At 40.2% G+C, this 17752-nt stretch overlaps 1 protein-coding gene across 6 annotated transcripts in view; it reads right to left on the bottom strand.

Moving 5' to 3' along the window:
- CALCOCO2 (calcium binding and coiled-coil domain 2) overlaps positions 1 to 16713 on the bottom strand; it is a 22792-nt gene extending 6079 nt beyond the window's left edge. For 2 of the 6 annotated variants that reach the window (XM_025041734.1, XM_025041739.1), the window contains exons 1-9: positions 15181 to 15268; positions 10232 to 10421; positions 6477 to 6579; positions 6184 to 6317; positions 5250 to 5375; positions 2611 to 2699; positions 2172 to 2241; positions 1450 to 1572; positions 1059 to 1145 (exon numbers count right to left, since the gene is read on the bottom strand). In XM_025041734.1, coding sequence (XP_024897502.1) covers positions 1059 to 1145; positions 1450 to 1572; positions 2172 to 2241; positions 2611 to 2699; positions 5250 to 5375; positions 6184 to 6317; positions 6477 to 6579; positions 10232 to 10421; positions 15181 to 15206 — 948 coding nt within the window. In that variant the 5' untranslated portion in view covers positions 15207 to 15268. Of the gene's footprint in view, positions 1 to 1058; positions 1146 to 1449; positions 1573 to 2171; positions 2242 to 2610; positions 2700 to 5249; positions 5376 to 6183; positions 6318 to 6476; positions 6580 to 10231; positions 10422 to 15180; positions 15269 to 16593 lie in introns of those variants that run through there. The other 4 variants (XM_025041736.1, XM_025041738.1, XM_025041735.1 and 1 more) reach the window with 3 other exon arrangements.
- Between the last annotated feature and the right edge of the window lie 1039 nt (positions 16714 to 17752).

Here is a 17752-nt window from a genome sequence, read left to right as displayed (position 1 = left end):
AGATCCTCGAATTTGTCAAGAGAAGCTGGAATGCAATTTTTTATGGGAAATATTCTCATTTTTAAGTGTTGATAATTAATTCAATTAAAAAAAACCCAAAACACTATGTAGGCCAAATAAAACATTTCTGTGGGCTAAAATTAATCTGTGAGCTGTTGATTTTCAATCTGTTTTACTCTTTATTATATCAGGCTAAAATGACAGTATATAGTAGGTACTCGATAACTGACTGAATAATGAGTAAATGAATGAATGGTGCACTTATGATACCAGTTACAATCCTAATAGCTGGATATCCGCTAGACATCAGGATTTCTCATGCTCTCACATCAGTTCAGAAAATGGGGCGTCTGGGCACCTGTCATCACTATGAGGCCTCTTTTCCAATAATATATTACTAATAATAGGAAATTCTTAGTCAATTATGCTTTGACTTGCTGTAATTTTTTTCTTTTTTCTCCCTCTTTAATTCCACGCGCCCCGCCCCCCTCCACTTCCACCTCTGACCTATGGATGATGCTGTTTCCCCTTAAGAACTGGATCTCTGAAGGAGTGGCGTCTCCTCCTACGGCTCATGGTGTTTACCTGGGGCCTGGCGCCCCCGGGGTATGGTCCATGGCTCCACCCAAGGCATGAACCCAGGACCGTCTATGTGTAAAGCAGATGTGCTAACCACTACACTATGGAGCCACCTGTAATATTTTCTAATCGTAGAGCTCAACTTTATAATTATTAATTTGCCTGCCTGCATGATAACTCTTTAAGAAGGGGATAGGGGTTATTCTGTGTGATTCCTAGCCCAAGGCTCTATTTACTATAACCTGTCATGAAGTTTAAGTTCCAATATTCTTTTATCACCCATCATACATTAGAAATGCCCACCTCTCCTAAACATTTGTAACTAGCAGATTCTCTGTATTTTTGGGTAGAGTACAAAATGTCCAGAGGTAAGTGCTACTCTATCCTGTCTTGTGTCTCCTTTCCATCACCTAAAAATAGATCCTATCCCCTCCTTTCTGCAGGCTCCCACCCACACAGTCACCCAAAGGCAGACATGCCGTTAACTCCTGCTGTTTCTTGGTTGCAGTAGCTTCTTTCTGCTTCAACTCCTCCACTGTCTGCTTGAGCTTCATCTGTTGCTCCCTCTGCACAAAAACAGATTTCATTACCACTGCTGGAAAAATACAGACACATGTGTGCATACACAGAAATACAAACACATGCACGCACTGGGGAAGGGCCGGCTGAGTTAACAAATAAGCAGGATGCAGAAAAGAAGCAAGTCTTCACTTAATAGTTTCTGAGAAAAGTCATAAGATCCCTCATTTCAGATGGCTTCCTCTAAGACCCTTTCCAGAGCCAGTAATATCCAGGGATATGATAAAGAAAGAACAATGTATATATTATTTTATAAATGCCTAAAAATGTTATTTTCTTCCATGACTCTACCTGTTCAGTTAAACTGAGGAAGAGTGTGCCATTTTCTTTTTTCAGATGCGCCAACTGCTCTGTCTTATCTTGTTCTCCCTGAATAAGCTTTTCCATTTCTTTCTCTTGAGTTGACAGCTGGGCCTAAGGCAAAAATAGTGAATATGACCAAGATATAAAAGAAGGAAAACTAACCAGGAACAATGCTTTAATGTATATTGACATAAAGAGATGTGTGTTCCCTAGCAACTCCAACTACTAAATATCCCTTAAAACTTCTTCACTTTTCAGCCTTATATTATAACCTAAGAATCTAAGACTTGACTGAGTAAAATTCGACAAATCATTCTTTAAAGCCCTTCTTTAAGGCACAGCTTCCCAAAAAGAGAACAGTTGTGCTCTCTGCTTTACATTCCAGGTTTTTGAGTAAGAATTGCTTGAAAAGATTTTGTAGCTAAAAGAAAGAAGTTTGAAAACCATTGGTATAGATGACAGTTATCCATTGGAGCTCATGATAAATATAAACTGAATAAATTATTCAGTTCCTTGTAAACTGTGACCATAAAAAAAGAGGGGGTGGGGAGGGATCAAGAATAGAAAACATACTCTGAAACTTTAGCCTGATGCTTTGAAAGGTACACCATTAGGCACTCATTACAATGAAATGCATCTTTCTGGGCCATCAGAGAGGAGTGGTGGCAAGGCTAAGAAACATACTTGGGCAAAGGTTTGGCATCACCCACCTGAAGCTGATCCACTCTGACTCCCATCTTCCCATTTTCTGAGGCTATCTTCTGGTTTTGTTCTTTCAGTCTGAGGAGGTGGAGATGAGATGACTATGTGAAACATATGCTGATGCCAGGTTGGCTTCCCCAGGCCTTCAATGATTAAAGGCTGCCTTGGCCTTAAGCCTGAAGAGTTCTTTTAAAATCCACTAGTCTCATCTTGGCTTCCTGACAGCAAAGTGCAAGTATTTAATACTTAACATTAATATCTGAATCCACGTCATTTCTCCTCACCATTCTGATATTGATTCTCTAACCTAGAATCAAAGAGCTCATGATTCAAAGGGGAGAATCACACCTATCACTGTCATAATAGGAAGACAGTTTTCTAACAAATTCTAGAATGCTAAGGGAGTTTATAATACAGCAGTTCCTCCCATCCAAGAATCGCACTCACCGAAGCAGCTCAGTTTCCCAACTGTCCTTCTGCTCTTTTACTTTCTGCTCCAACTTCTTGTTGACGCTCTTTAGGGTTTCTAGCTCCTCCTACAGATTGAAATTCCAAAGGGACAAACCATTTCTAAGAGTTTTAGAATCTCAGGCAGCCAACAGATATTAACTGAGCACGTATTATACGTCAGGCATAGCACGATACACAGTGAATGAAATAATCCAAGTAAAGGAATTCCACATTGAAATGTTCTTAATATGTTATTTCCATTTAAAAAACACATCTACCTTAATTTCTCTTCCACTAGAGCATATATTTACCCATTAATTCTTAAGCAAACATTTAATAAGTGCCTATTCTACACGAGACACTGTTCTGACACTGCAGAGACAGCAGTGGATAAAACAACGTTGCTTTTCTCCTAGAAAAGTTCTGTCCAATAAATTCAGAAAGCCACATATGTAATCTAAAAATATTACTAGCCACATTAAAAAAAGTAAAAAGAAACATGAAATTAATTTTGCCAATAGTATATTTAACCAGGTATGTATAAAATGTCATTTCAATATGTAAACACTAAAAAAGTTTTACATTTTTTAATACTGAGTCTTCAAAATCCGGCATACATTTTATGCTTACAGCATATCACAATACATCACATTTCACAGATGGCTAGTGGCGACCATACTGGTTCTAAACATTAGGTTTTTTTTCTCAATTCCATTCTGCACTTCTGAAGCCAACCTTGTATGTCAATAATAACTCCCTGCTTTTAGTTCCAAGATTTAAATAAGTTTAAAAAATCATTTCTTTTAAGAAAATCATTTTAAAAAATTATAGTAAAATATATATAACATAAAATTTACCATCTTACCCATTTTTAAGCATATAGTTCAGTGGCATTAAGTACATTCATATTGTTGCACAACCATCACCACATTCATCCACAGAACTCTTTTCATGTTGCAGAACTGAAGCTCAGTACCAATTAAATACCGGACCCCTATTTCTCCCTCCCCCCAGCCCCTAGCAACCACCATTCTACATTCTGTTTCTATTAAGTTGACTACTTTAGGTACCTCATAAGTGGAATCATATGGTATCTGTCCCTCTGTGTCTGACCCACTTTACCCAGTATAATGTCCTCAAGGTTCGTCTATGCTACGGCAGGTATCGGAATTTCCTTCCCTTTTAAAGGTTAACAATATTCCATTGTATGTACGCACCATGCCATGTCTATCCATCTATCCATCACTGAATACCCGGGCTACCTCCACCCTTTGGCCATTGAGAAAAATGCTGTTATAAACATGGGTGTACTAGTATCTCTTTGAGAAAAAAAGGTATTATCAATCCCATTTTTATAGGAAAGGAAACTGAGGCTCATCAGAGATGTTAAGAAATTTCTTCTGGTTCATCAAATAATAAGTGAGAGAATCAGCCTGTGTGCCTCCAAAGACAAGGTTCCTAATCATTGTATGATCCTACCTCTCAAAACCTTGGGCTTTAACATCAAAAGTATCTGAGTTCAAATCCCAGCTCGTTCCAAAGCCACAAACAGACTGTCACATTGAGGAAGTCACTTAACCTCTCTGAGGTGCAGGGCTGTTCTAAGAATAATGTGAAGCAATGTGCTTAATTATAATACCTGGCACACAGTAGGTGCTGAATAAATACTGGCTTTTGTCATCATTATAATAACTGGTCGCAAATATGTATGAGAACTAACTCAAGAACCTAGACCCGCTGATTCCTTGGCTAGAACCTAGCAAGTGAGCTGGGCTGTAGGGCTCCTGGCCAGATGCTGGTTCTTGACAGCCAAGTTGTGAGGTACACCTATGCCATGTTTGTTTGTTATTTCACTGCCTGGGACAGCCCAGGTCTGTAGCCTGGACTGGCTGTGCACACTCTATACCAGCCCAGGGTCGAGGATAGCATAGGCACATGTGTGACAGCATGGTGTAAAGAACAGAGCACTGGGAGTCAAGAGAAGTGAGTCCAAACCCAGTGTGATCACGAAACAGACCTCCTTGCTTCTCCTCTGGGCCTGCTTTCTCATCTGTAGATCAAGGGCTTTACAGGTGGTGATTGCCAAGGTCTGTGTGTTCTGGAAATGTCTAAGCTATAACCTCAGTGTAATTAGTTTATAGTCTTTAGAGAAAACTTTAGCTTTTAGCATTATCAGCTCTTATTCACTACCTGCTGATTTGAAGGGTGATTAAAAAGAGAAGTAGCAAAGAGTTTGGAAAACCTGCAAACTTACTTCACTACTCTCTTCTCTCTTGATGTCTACTTTCTAGCTAATCAGAGTAAATTATTTCAACTTATAAATAGGCAGTGGGAAGAAGCCATCAGATTGCCTGGGTTTGAATCCGGGCTCCATCAGTAATTAGCTGTGTAAGAGATAACTTAACCTCTCTGAGCCTCACGTTACTCATCTATAAAACTGGGATAATAATTGTATCTATTCCAAAGGTTTGCCATGAAGTTTAAGCAAAACAAGCCATATAAAACTTTTAACACTGTGCCCATTCAAAGTTATTAGCATAAGGGAAGAAGATCACAAGCAAAACAGAAAATAGCACAGGATAAGAGCATCAATCTGATTTCCATACTCCAAGTTCACCTTTAACCAGCAGTCATACCTGCTTCTTCTGGAGCTCAGCCTGCATGTCTGAGTTCTGCTTCTGGAGGATGGCACAGCTGTCCTTCAGCTCCTGGTTTTCTTTGCAAAGCTCACTGTTGTGCTGCTCAATCTCTTCCACCTCACCCTATGGAAGAGCATTCCATAAATTTGTATTCGACTCTTTATAGCTCAGTGGATATTTAAATCCCTCTAGCAGAAAATTCATATAGCCTGAGATGGCGAGGGTCTGGATAATTCCCACTCACTGCAGTGACATCTGTGTACTCAAAATGGGTGCAGCTCCTTAGTACGTAGGGAGGGGGATAATAGAGTATGTCTCTATAATTGCAGCACTGAGCCTACCATTAATGAGAAAGATAAAATTAAAGCCATCAAAAGTGAAATGACAAAGGAATGTAGATTTTTCTTGCAAACATTTAGTATTGTTTGTCTCTCCTACTGGACTCGCTGTTTGAGGCCAGGGACAGTGTTTTGATTGATTCTTCACTGCATCCCTAGTGCCTACCATCGTATTGGATGGAAAGTAGGTGTCCTGTTAAGTAACCGACTGAGCAAATGAATTTAATAGTCATGCATGACAGGCTCTGGGTCAGAACTGAGATACAAAGAAGATTTGGTGCATCTCTCCTCAAAGGAGCTTATTTATTTACTGTGGTGATAACATGTGGAGATGACAAAAATTAAGTAACTATTCAGGGGATAACAGAATTCCAACTGAATTACAGAAGCTTTAGAGAAAGGAGAAATCACTTGTTCTCATTCTTGTTAATGTTCCTAAGTCATTCCTAAGTGGGTTTGAGTGGGTACAGTGTAAGTTCTTCTCAAAAGTATCTGTTAAAGATTCAATAACACCTTATTGACTCAAATTCCATCCCATCCTAGAATTGCTACTCTTACTAGCAGGAAGGGATGGAGGTGAGATGTTTACAGACCTGCGTGGTAACAACCAGGATGTCCTCCTCATTTTCTGGACGGAACTGGAAAGGGATACTTGCGCCCCGGACCACACCATCCTGATCCACATAGCAGAACTGGTAATACTCATCATCCTTGGGCAGGTAATAAGCTGAAAACACAAAGTGATTTGTAATCTCAAATAAGGCCTATGCAGAAAACTAAAAAATCTGGAAGCCTTTTATCTGCTCCAGAAAGCCCAAGTTCAAGGGAGTAAGTTAGTCTTGGCTGCTAACTGTCTCCAACACCTTTGATCCAGTATTTTTCTCACCTTTGAAATGGACTTCCTGTTGCTTAGTCGATTCGCTGTTTAGGTCAATGGGCAAAGTAACCCACATGAAGGTGTAATACTCACGGGTTGTCTTCCATCCCACCTGCAATGATAAGAGGCTTTCATTCGGCATCTGAAAGTGCTCAGGGGAAAATCTTTACTTGGACTACGTTTTTTCAAAATGCACTTATTTTTTATTTATGTTGAAAATAAATACAATAGAATGAGTTCATTATGACAAGAGCCACCCACCATGGATCAAATCTTGTTTTTTGATATGACAACCATACATTGCAAAATGTCTGATATAACTAAAAACACACACAGAATTCAAACTACATGTCTTAGAAGGAAATGAAACCTGGCCACTCAACATTCAGGACAAGAGTTCCAAAAATTCTATCTCCAAGTCAGACAGAGAACTGAGAGGGACTGTGGGGGAGAAGTTCTAGGACTGAGAACCTTAGTCCCACTCTCTTCTTACAATGGTGTCCTCGGACCTTCTTAATCAGAAAGCACTTCTGATCCGCTCTCTGCATTAGTTTGCCCTCTCCTGTCTTCAATTCATTGTTGTCGCCTCTGCCAAGCTGGTTACTTACTGTATTTTTTAAAAATGCATTTTTTGAATAATGTGTGTATTGGACATAGAGGGACAAGAGGCTTCTCAGATTATAAGGCACCAGATAACTAAGTCCAGTCTATACAGTTTTCTTTCCTTTTGTGTTTTTCTTAATGCATGCTTAATGAAGACTTTTTGGTGATAAAAATAATAGCAACAATCTGGTAGTCATAAAGGCCTCATCTAGGTGTCGAATGCAATAAGTCATAAGATATAAGGATACTGTAAAATATGCCTCAGAGCAGACAGCTGGCTAAGTGGAAAATATTCTCACTAAATGTGAAGAGGGGTAAAAGATGGCTCAAATAGTATCTGGAAGATAACAGCACACCGGAGAATAGAAAAGGAGCCATTGTGTCTTCAAAGGGAGTACACTCAGCAAATGAGAAGCAAAATTACATTTATTGCCATATTTTGACCCTGCCTGAACCCAGTGGGAAGAAAAAGAATGGAAAATAAATTCCATTTTTATATATTAAGGATTCAGAGCAGGGTTGAAAAGGCTACACTGAAAACTCATCAGAACATACCAGGGCATGCTTTAGTGTCTCATTAATACACACCCCATTGCTGTAAGCATCTCAGAGCCACTGCAGCCTGCAGTGGTGTGGGAAGAAGGAATTTTATGGAGTCTTCATTTACATCCTGGAGTTTCTTAATGCATTGTGACCAAAATATCATCTGGAAAGGCCTAAGAATTACTGCTGTGTTGGAACAAGGAAACAACTTCTAGCCACCTGCAATTTCTGTCCTTGGCTCCTCCATCTGAGTAGTCCTGGTCCCAGTCTGCCTCTCATGGCATGGTGTCTCCCCTCTCTGAAGCCTTGGACACATTTACACGCCCAGGTAAAGGAGAGCCTGGAGCACAAAACTATGCACTGAAGGAAGGAGAGCCAACTCCCATGCACTTTAGGCTCCATCATAGGTGGCAGCTTTTGCTGCACTGAGAAGATGTAGCATACTGCACATTCAGAAACGTTTCAGGAGTGCTTACTTGGTGTCAGGAAGTAGCAGTGTTATGGCTGACACAAAATTGAGCAATACGATTAAGACCACACTGAAAGAACATTGGGAGAGTTTTAGAGGTGAGATACAAAGGACAAAAATTCACAGTCAACTTCGAATTCTCACGTTAACCATCTGTTGTTCAAAGGAATTCAGCATAATAGAGGAGAAAAAGCAGAGGTTTGGGAGTGCAGCAAATTTGCTTCACCATTTACTGGGCAGCCTTGAGAAAATCGCCGTCTTAAATATATTCATTAATATCATCTGTGGAGATACTACTACTTACTTCAGGAGGCTATTGTGATGTGAGGATTAAATTAGAAACACATACACACACACATACGTACACAATCTCATCAAACACCTAGCACATTGTATATTCTTAAAAAGTTTGTGTTCTCTATTAGTCTTAACTTTCTTTCAGGCTTCAGGGTAAGTGTTCAAATCAATGGCCTTATGGACAATGAACATTAGAGGCCATTCTTTGGATTAACCATGATTTCTTTATTGAGGTATGGCCAAATCTCTAAAATGCATGATGCATTTCAAATGAAGATGCATTTTTTAAATGTTTTTAAACAGCACAAGATTCAAGATTTTCATTTGGTTTATGGTAAAGTCCTCACTGAAAGTTGCTAAGTGCTTGGGGAATACAATCAGTGTAAGCAAAACAGAAACGTAAAATGTTACAGATTACACTTCAAAGACTAAAAGTACATTTTTAATCCTCTCTTTTTCTATGCCTGCACTGTCCAAAATGATAGGCACTAGCCACATCAGGCTATTTAAGTTTAAATTGATTAAAAATTAATAAAATTTAAAATCTAGTTACTCGGTCACACTAGGCACATTTTAAGTGCTCAATAGCCACATGTGGCTAGAGGCTACTGTACTGGACAGTGAGGTATATAGCTCCATTGTGGAAACTTCTACTGGACAGTACTGACCGTGGAAAGTTCAACTAGACAGCTTCGCTACATATGGGGAAGAAAAAAACAACTACCACTTTCTTTCCAAAATAGAAAACACTCTGATGTGCCAGTTTTCTGTAGTAGAACATCTTTTGGTCTAATGTTTCAATATCCTGAAGTCTCAGGACTTGTCATGGTAGCTGCCAGTGTCCTTCTGGTTGTCTACTATCCTTGCATCTAAATATCAGCTGCCATGGCTCCATCAATTAGCTTGGAATTCCACACAAGAAAAAGTAACTCAATGAGGGATGCGAATAAGCATCCTTCACAGTGCAGTCAAGAATGATGTCTGATTCAGGATGAACAGCACTGGCAAACTAGCATATCACACACCGAGGTGTCAAAATAAAGGTCACTGACATTGGGATTCAACAGTGTAAATTACTTAAAGTTGACCTTTATCTCCTGTCTTGGGAAATAGGAAGATTTGTCATTATGGTGTGTGTGTGTGTGTGTGTGTGTGTGTGTGAGAGAGAGAGAGAGAGAGAGAGATCGCGCGCGCGCGCGCGCCAGAAAGCGAGAGAGGGGAAAGACACACAGAGACAAACACAGATCGGGGAGAAGGAGAGATAGAGGGTGACCTTAACTATAATTTAAAAAGTATCATTTCTGTACTTGAACTGACAGGGTGATCAGACACTGGAGGAGTTCACTGAGGGACCTCATAAACCTGTCCTCGAAAAGCTTTACAAAGAAGCAAGAGACACTTATTCAGGAACAAACTTCTTGAATGCAGGATGTCGAACTAGGTAACTTCTCAACATTCTCTGCAGATCTGTAATACTCATATGAAAACAAATTAAACACTCTATTAAGAAAGTAATATCCAAAGTCACAGAAATTATGTGAGAGACCACCTATCTCAATCAAGTCATAAATGAATATTTCAAAATAGGATAATTTTTAAAAATTTACATTTGGTCTCTGAAAGCATAATAAAACTTAGGGTTGTATAATTTGCCCTCTTATTTGAGCTTGTGACTGAAATTAAAACTTGAGTTCCACAGCACATTTTGGTGTGCGAAGGGGGAAGTGCTAGGATTTTAAAATTGGCTAGACATAATATGCAAACATTCATAATACACAGATAGTCACACACACTCAGGTAATGAAGATTCACCTCTAGTTCCCAGTTACTTGGTACTAAATTAACCACTTACTCTAAAGATGCCAATCCAGTCCTTTCGACGAGGAATGAAATGCTGGGTGAGGGTGTAATAGCATGTGACATCCCCTCCAGGGACATAGAACTTCTCCACACTATTAAAGATGACCTGAGAGAAATGACAATGATCCAGCAAGACAGCTGATGTGGGGGGGTCTTCTACTGTCTCTTCCATGGTGGGTATCCTGTTATGAGATACGGGATAGAACAAAGCTCAGAAAGGGTTATCCGAAATACTGGAGATTTCTGGGCTCTCACCCAGGGAACATTCCGATCCAGACAAGTCAGGAAAAGCAAAAGCCTGACTAGTACTGAGATCATACAACTTGCTTTCTGTTTCACTTTGAGGCATTCTGCATTCTTAACTTCCCAGGCCATAAGAATTTTCTGAGAATATCTTTGACCTCCCTCTTCACCACAGGCAACACCACCCTCACATACCCCTATTCTCTCTGCTCATAGCTAGTTTGTTCTCCTACTTCTCAATGCCTTAAGTAAAGCAGCCTAGAGGAAAATAACCTGAGCTGGGAATTATAAGACCTAAAGTCTAGATTTTTCATCCCAATAAGCCCTGTGACTTTTGGAATGTCAATTTTTTCTAGATTTTAGCCTCTCCATTCAATTCCGTTTATCCTATAATCATCGGGCCCTTCCATATATTAAGGCACTCTGCTAAAAGCTGGGGATGGGCACAGGAAGAAAGACAGGGATGAAAGAAAGGGACTATTTGACATGCAACGGTGACAAGCATGGGTTCTGAAATCAGAATGGTGGAATTCAAATTCTAGCTTCACTATCTATTAAATGTACGATCTTAGGCAGTTTAATCAACTGGGCTCTATATCTGTTTCCTCATCTGTAAAACAGGGCTAATAACATCTACTTTATTTGCTTTTTGTGAGCATAACTGAGAAAATGTAGATAACGTAAAGTGTATCGTCCCTAAATCAGTACTTGCCATAGGATGGGCACATCACACAAAATAGAGAAACGTTGAATGGCAGAATAAAGTGGTAAGGAGAATGAAGAAAAGCTTCAAAAGTGAGTAGAATCCTAGATAAGCTCCTCAAGGAAGTATAGAATTTTGACGAGTGGGTTTGGTGTGAGGAAATTCCAGGTGAATGAAATACCATGCATAAAGCAAAGAAACAGAAAAATGCATGCCATGTTTAGAGACAGCAAGCAAGTTTGGATCCCCATTTCACCTTTCTAGGTCATAGTACAGATAAAATGCAATCAAGGGTGGGAAAATATTTGGGAGGTAAACAATACATAAGAGAAACAAAGAAAGTCTTGTGAATTGTTGAGACCCGATACTTCCCTCCCCTCAAAAGTCACATGCCCTGTTTTCTAAGTGCCTCCCTGGTCTAACATTTAGTGAGTCCATGATTTTCAACCTGGTATTTTACTGGGAAATAAAAGCAATATTGCAGCTCTAAACAGCAGATAGATAAGGAGCTGTACATTGCAAACACTACACGATACCTTTCAAATTCAGCTGTTGGAGCATGTTGGAAGATTGTAGGCACACGTACAATTTAAAAAATAAGTAAGTACGATAATAAAACAAAAACAAAAACAGTAGCTCTTCTAACCCCGCCCCACCCTACTTATTTCCTGGTTTTATTTTAAACTTAAACAACCAGGCCTCTTCTTCCAACTTCTCCAGAAGTCAGTTTCTTTCACAGAGAAAGAGGCAAGGAGACTTTGAAGCACTGAACTATCTGTTCTTGGAGGTGAGTTCAGGAACGAAAAAAATGTATTGGCTTTCTGGTTTGTGACACAGTTTAACCACATCCTCAACCTCAAACCTCAGATCAGTTTTCTTAAGGAAGCGAGAGATCATGTTGCAGTCGAGGTCAAGACTTGTCCCTCGTGATAAGCTGTTGCCTGTGTGAGCTCTTAGATATTATGGGAGGGTGGGCAGGGAGATTTCTCAGCCTTCGGACCCCTATCTTTCCTAGTGGTCTCCAGTCAGACTGAGGACAGCATATCCTCCCTGCTCTAAGCCTGGGGCACCATTTATCTGAGCATGTAAAATGACTTAATCTGTCCTTTGACTATGGATCTGAAGAACACTCAGGTAAGAGTGACTTCAGGGCCTGTCCGAATTAGCCTAAGTACCATACTCCCTGTTCTTTTCCTTCATAACACTATCACCCCTGTATATATAACTTAATGTCTAGCCCCTAATAATTGTTAATTGAGTATTCACTGAATAAATGAAAGAATAAGATATGCATGTAATTCAGCTTTCTCTTTTCTAAAATAGAATTAAGGAGATGATAATCTCCAAGTGCTGTGTCAATTCTTCGTGTGGCTGGTTCAGCTGGCAGAGCTGGTTCAAGTGGCATGGTGCCAAAAAAACAAAAGGCACAGATTTGATTTCCTTAAGGACCCATAAAATTCACACTCCATTATCCACCTTTCACACACTCAAACTGCTTTGCAAGCTGCTCTGCGAATGGAGGCTACTGTGAAAGGTAAGACCAGCCAAGGATTTGGGGGCTTGGTACAGCCTCTCTTTCATTATTAGAAAAACAATTTGTAAGTTAGCTCATGAACAGGACACTGAAGAAAGGCCAGCATATATAGTCAAAATGACGCGGAAGAGTTCACGTCAAGGCTTGAGTACATTAGCTTACAGAAACTTATCTCTTTTCATTCATTTGAAAATCTAATAACCTGTCTGGAAAAGTCAACAGTCTTGGTTCCTTGCTTATCAAAAATGTAAGAGTCTCCATAAAGTTTCTCATTTCAGAGATCCCATCACCTTCCCAGTACTCACAGAAGGTACCCAATGGCACTCTGGGTATTTAGACCTCAATCATTCTTGAAATAAAAATTCTCCTCTGTTAAAACTAGGAAAGGGGTCGAGGAGAGAGGCATAGTGGCTTCCCTTGCTGCTTCCTACTAAAGCTGAAGCTGGAAAGGCCATGTGTACCATGCCAATCTGAACTGAGTGAGTGAGGAGGTGCCTCATTTGCCTTTTCCTGGAAGGAAGGTATCTACTGATTTTTAAGGTCAGCGATCTTTAAAACCTTTCCTCCCTCCCAGTGATAAAATTCCCTGGGAGAAATGGGAAATTGCCTTTCTGACAAAGCAGCCTAGAAGTGACCTTTTGTAGAGGGAGGCAGGGAGGATGTAGAAAGAAAATTAGAATGATTTAAGCATCAACTTCCCCCTCCTTTAACCACTCTTCCCACTAGAGAATATGTCCACCATCCACTTCTAATTCTGGCAATATCCATAGAGGCATGGGAGGGAGAAAAAAATATAAGAACATCAAAAATTGAATTTAGAAGCACAGAGAGCTACTAACTCAAGAAAAAGCAGTGGGATGAATTAGGCACCCTGAAAATTGTGGAATGGTATTCTACCAAATTCCTTCCTCTTATCTTTGAGTCAAAGACTGGCCACATAAGGAGTGACCAGGAAAAACAAATAAAGATTTTTAGAAACAACCATCAAGCATGGGAAAATAATACAGATTCCAACTGTCACAGGCACTTTACTTGGACTCTGACATTGCTGTGACTTTTTTTTTTTTCAGCTCAGTTTCCAAAAGAATTAGGGTCCTCAGAGGAGGAAGGCAATAATAGGCAACGTATTTTAAAATAAGTCCCCTGAACTGGCTGGTGGCTTCTAAAAAAATCTGACACATTTTCACCTAATGAGCTTTTCAAACCTAATATATTACTCCCAAGACTGTTCCACGAGGGCATAGATTTTCTTACGTTCTCCCGAAGAAAAGGAAGAACAGCTAGTTCCACTTCTGCTTATTCTGAATGAATCTTTAAACTACACTAATAGGCTTTTTAGCAGAAACATTTCCAAGTGTTGTAAAGCTTCCTGGTTCAGATTCTGACCAATATTGACGCAAATATTCAACCAAACCAACTCACCAATTTTCCCAAAGATGTTTCCTCATTATGCTGAATCACGAAGAATGATTTAAGTTGATGCTTAAATAACTTTACTAAGTAAAGTTATTTAATAATTTTATTAAATAAGTTATTAAAAAGTTATTAAATAACTTTATTAAAAATAACTAAAATTCTATCTTAAAGAATGTCTAGCATTTTTACATTAGCCTTTTACAGCAGTGGGAATATGCAAGAGAAAGGAAGGCTGTAGGTAGTTTCTCTGGATTAGTTCACAGAAGGAAACTAAGTGCTTCCACAGCCAAGAGAGAAAGGTGAATCGATTCTTCATTTGTGATTAGTAAAATCAAAGGTAAGTAAAAACTAAACCCACATCAATCTAATTCCTTCATTCTTCTACTTACTTAGCTTCCTAAACTATTAGCAATTAGCAACTGGATGAACTGATTTGAGTCCTTTTCTCCCTGGCCCTGGAGGAGATGCTTACACAGCACTATCCTTAGAAAACACTGACAATGGATACCAATGGGTTTGTAGATGGCCTGAGACAGGGAGCAAAAGCAAAGACACAGAGTCACTGATCATCAAATTATTAGGCCACTTGTTCTGATTCAAAATTTCCAAGTTCATTCTAGTTCTTTACCTAAAATCTTTCAGAGTGCCTTAGAAAATTGTTATACCCCTAGGAAGCTTTAAATACTACTCACGAACAACTGTTTGGGCTGGCTTCCCAATTTGTACTAAGAAGGCCCTCATCCCACAACACCACAGCGCCAGCAGTACTAGGGAAGAACTGAAAAATAGTTCTGGGACATGAGATGCAGGCAACCAGAAGAAACTGTGAAAAGCTCAAAAGTGTGTGCTAAATCTCCATTTTACTTTACTGAGATTTTACACTTTATCCTTGAAAAGAATGACTATGCTAACCCCTGAAATGACAACGGTAGTGATGATGTTTGGAGTGTGGTAGAAAAGGGACTTGGCTAGGAGCCAAGGGACCTGGGTTCCTGTCTTAGTTCTGCCACCAACAAGCTCTGAAATCTTGGCCAAGTCACAGTACCTTCTTTTAGGCCTCAGTTTCCTCATCAGTAATATGCATGAATCAGGTTAGAAAATCTCTCAGAAACTTTCCATCTATAATAATGATCCTGAGTGAAAGAAAAAGGAAGTAAAAGAGTTCATTTTAACTGTCTCTTCATCTAAGAACATAAGGAAGCATGGCATTATATCAATAAGCACGGTTAAAGTTTTTAAAGAGTCCTAGCTGTACTATATGGCTTGAAAGCCAATACGACTTGTTAGTGATACAGAACTCTTACTGACCACCTTTCTCAGGGTCCTTTCCATCCCACAGCTGTGAAGTCTGTTAAAGGGTAGAGTTTCACGTAGAGGCCCTCTGAAAACACCCCTGAAGGTGAGTCACGTGAGTGGTACTTAATCATGTGCTCTACACTATCTACAGAGATCTACTACATAAAAAGTCCTTTGCTTCAAACGATTTTTGCAATAGCAGAGAAAAGTTATACAGAAGGTCCTCAAATAACGTCATTTTGTTCAATGTCATTTAGTTCTAACGTTTATGAGCTGCCATAGGAACTTAATTCTCGTTTATGTCAATTAGCCTATGGAAAAATTGGTTTACTTATACACCGTTAGCTTAAAGCTGCAAAACCTACGACCACCTTGTGAGGACTCACTTTATAGCATCTTTATTATTTTACTCAGCTCCAACCAAGACCACTTGTTGGCTTGCATCAGGAGCAAAGAATCCAAGTGATAGAAAAAGCTTAACGTGCTGGGGAGAGGTTGAAATCATAATGTGAGTGGGAACATGAGCCTCCAAACTAAACTGGACTGCTGGTGGCGGTGGGAGGAGCTATGGGAGAACACCGTAAAGATGCACGTCACTATACTTCAGGTGCTCTCTTCTCGGCGGCCGAGAACACCTCCTCCAATTACAGAGGCCTCATCTGAAGGCAAGAGGCTTCAGGAATATCAAGCCTATTCTTAGACAGGGAAAATGAGGCCCAAAGAGAAAGTATCTTGCCTAGAGTGACTCGGCAGTCTCCCGCATCAGCCTCGAAGCAAAGGGGGATGATGTTAAGGACAAGGATTAAGGAACCACCAGGTCCTCAGCCCGCGAGAGGGGGCATGATGGCGTGACGTCAAGATCCTCACTCCTGTCCGAGGGGCTCACTAACACCCAAGGAGCCTCCCACCTGGTCGCAAGCACTGAACCCTTGCCTTCCTCGGAAGAAAACTGTCCCTCAGCCTTTCAGGGCCGCGGAAGTGGCTCCAGGGGCTCCATGACGCCACTCCCACTTACTGTCACCCTAGAAAGATGAAAGGAGATGAAAACCGAAACCGGCCGCACCTCTACAGCCCGAAGTCTTGTCTCAGGACTGGAAGTCTGATTTGGGGGAACTATGGGCCCAACTACCATTAATTAACCCCCTTCATTCTAGGGACTCACCACAAGGAAGCAGCCGGCAGCCGCGCAACAGCAACAGGGCAGGGCAGGGCAGGGAACAGGGCGGGGCCAAAAATCTTAGGGAGAGCTTATCCCTTCTGACCCCCCTTCTTACGTCATAACGGTCATCAAGCCCCCGCCCTACCGCGGTGCTTGCTGGGACTTGTAGTGTTCAGGTGCCTGGGCCCTAGGTATCCTCAGGTACTACACTCTGTGGTTTTCCCCCGTCCGGAGCAGCGAGCTCACCCCAAAGAGCTTATTTCTTCCCATAGATCAAGTCGTTTACTTACTTAAAAAACAAAAACAAACAAAAAAACCACCTTATTTATTTATTTATTTAAATGAGAACACTTTAAACTTTGAAGGACCATAGAGATGTCATCTTTATATTTCTCCTGTCTCCCCATAACACTTCGCTAAGGGTCTTATAGAGAAGACTCCCTTTGGCGTTAACCATACCTTCCACCTGCCTCTAAAGAAGACCCAGCAATTTTCCTAGATTTTGTGTTTCTCATTCCTTTTCTATAAAGAAATTATTCTTTAGTGTTAATTCTGTCAAGGTAGTGCGCTTCCTAACTGCAGTAAGAATAAACTCAGCGAGAATCCTGGAAAGTCAGTTTAGAGAGAATTCCCCATCTTTTTTATCTGAATACTCCTTGGACTGCCTTCAGCAAGAATCCTACATTGGTTTAGCAAGAATCCCCCTTACCCTCAATGTCTCCTTTTAGTTATTTTCCATCCACTTGTCTTTATTGTGTTTGGAGTTGAGCACAATCTCTCTCTCCTGTTGTAATGTCCCCATTTCAATAGTTCCGGATAAAGTCTTACATTTTAATGAGTGTGAGAATAACAATTTTTTTAACACTGCTATCTATGGAAAGTTAAATTCAGAAGTGCCTTTTTCCAACGGAGTAGCATCTGTCTAAATATGGAAAGAAACTTTCTGTCATCTAATGGGAGAATTAATGACCTTGAAGCCACTTTAGGTTTCAGGCAGGAGACTGAGCATTTCTAATTCTGCCTTCTCACAAGACTGGAGACATTCAACTAAGATAAATAGATGGTGGCAAATGATGACTAAACCAGGGAGTGAGGCTTCTGTTGAAAATTCAAATCACCTTCTGGGTTACCAAAATAATACTCTTCCATTTTAAACTCTGTC

Source organism: Pteropus alecto, unplaced genomic scaffold, assembly GCF_000325575.1.
Source record: "Pteropus alecto unplaced genomic scaffold, ASM32557v1 scaffold98, whole genome shotgun sequence".
NCBI classification, from domain to species: domain Eukaryota; kingdom Metazoa; phylum Chordata; class Mammalia; order Chiroptera; family Pteropodidae; genus Pteropus; species Pteropus alecto.
Note: the sequence above shows the minus strand (reverse complement) of the source record. Positions and strands in the feature narration are given on the sequence as shown.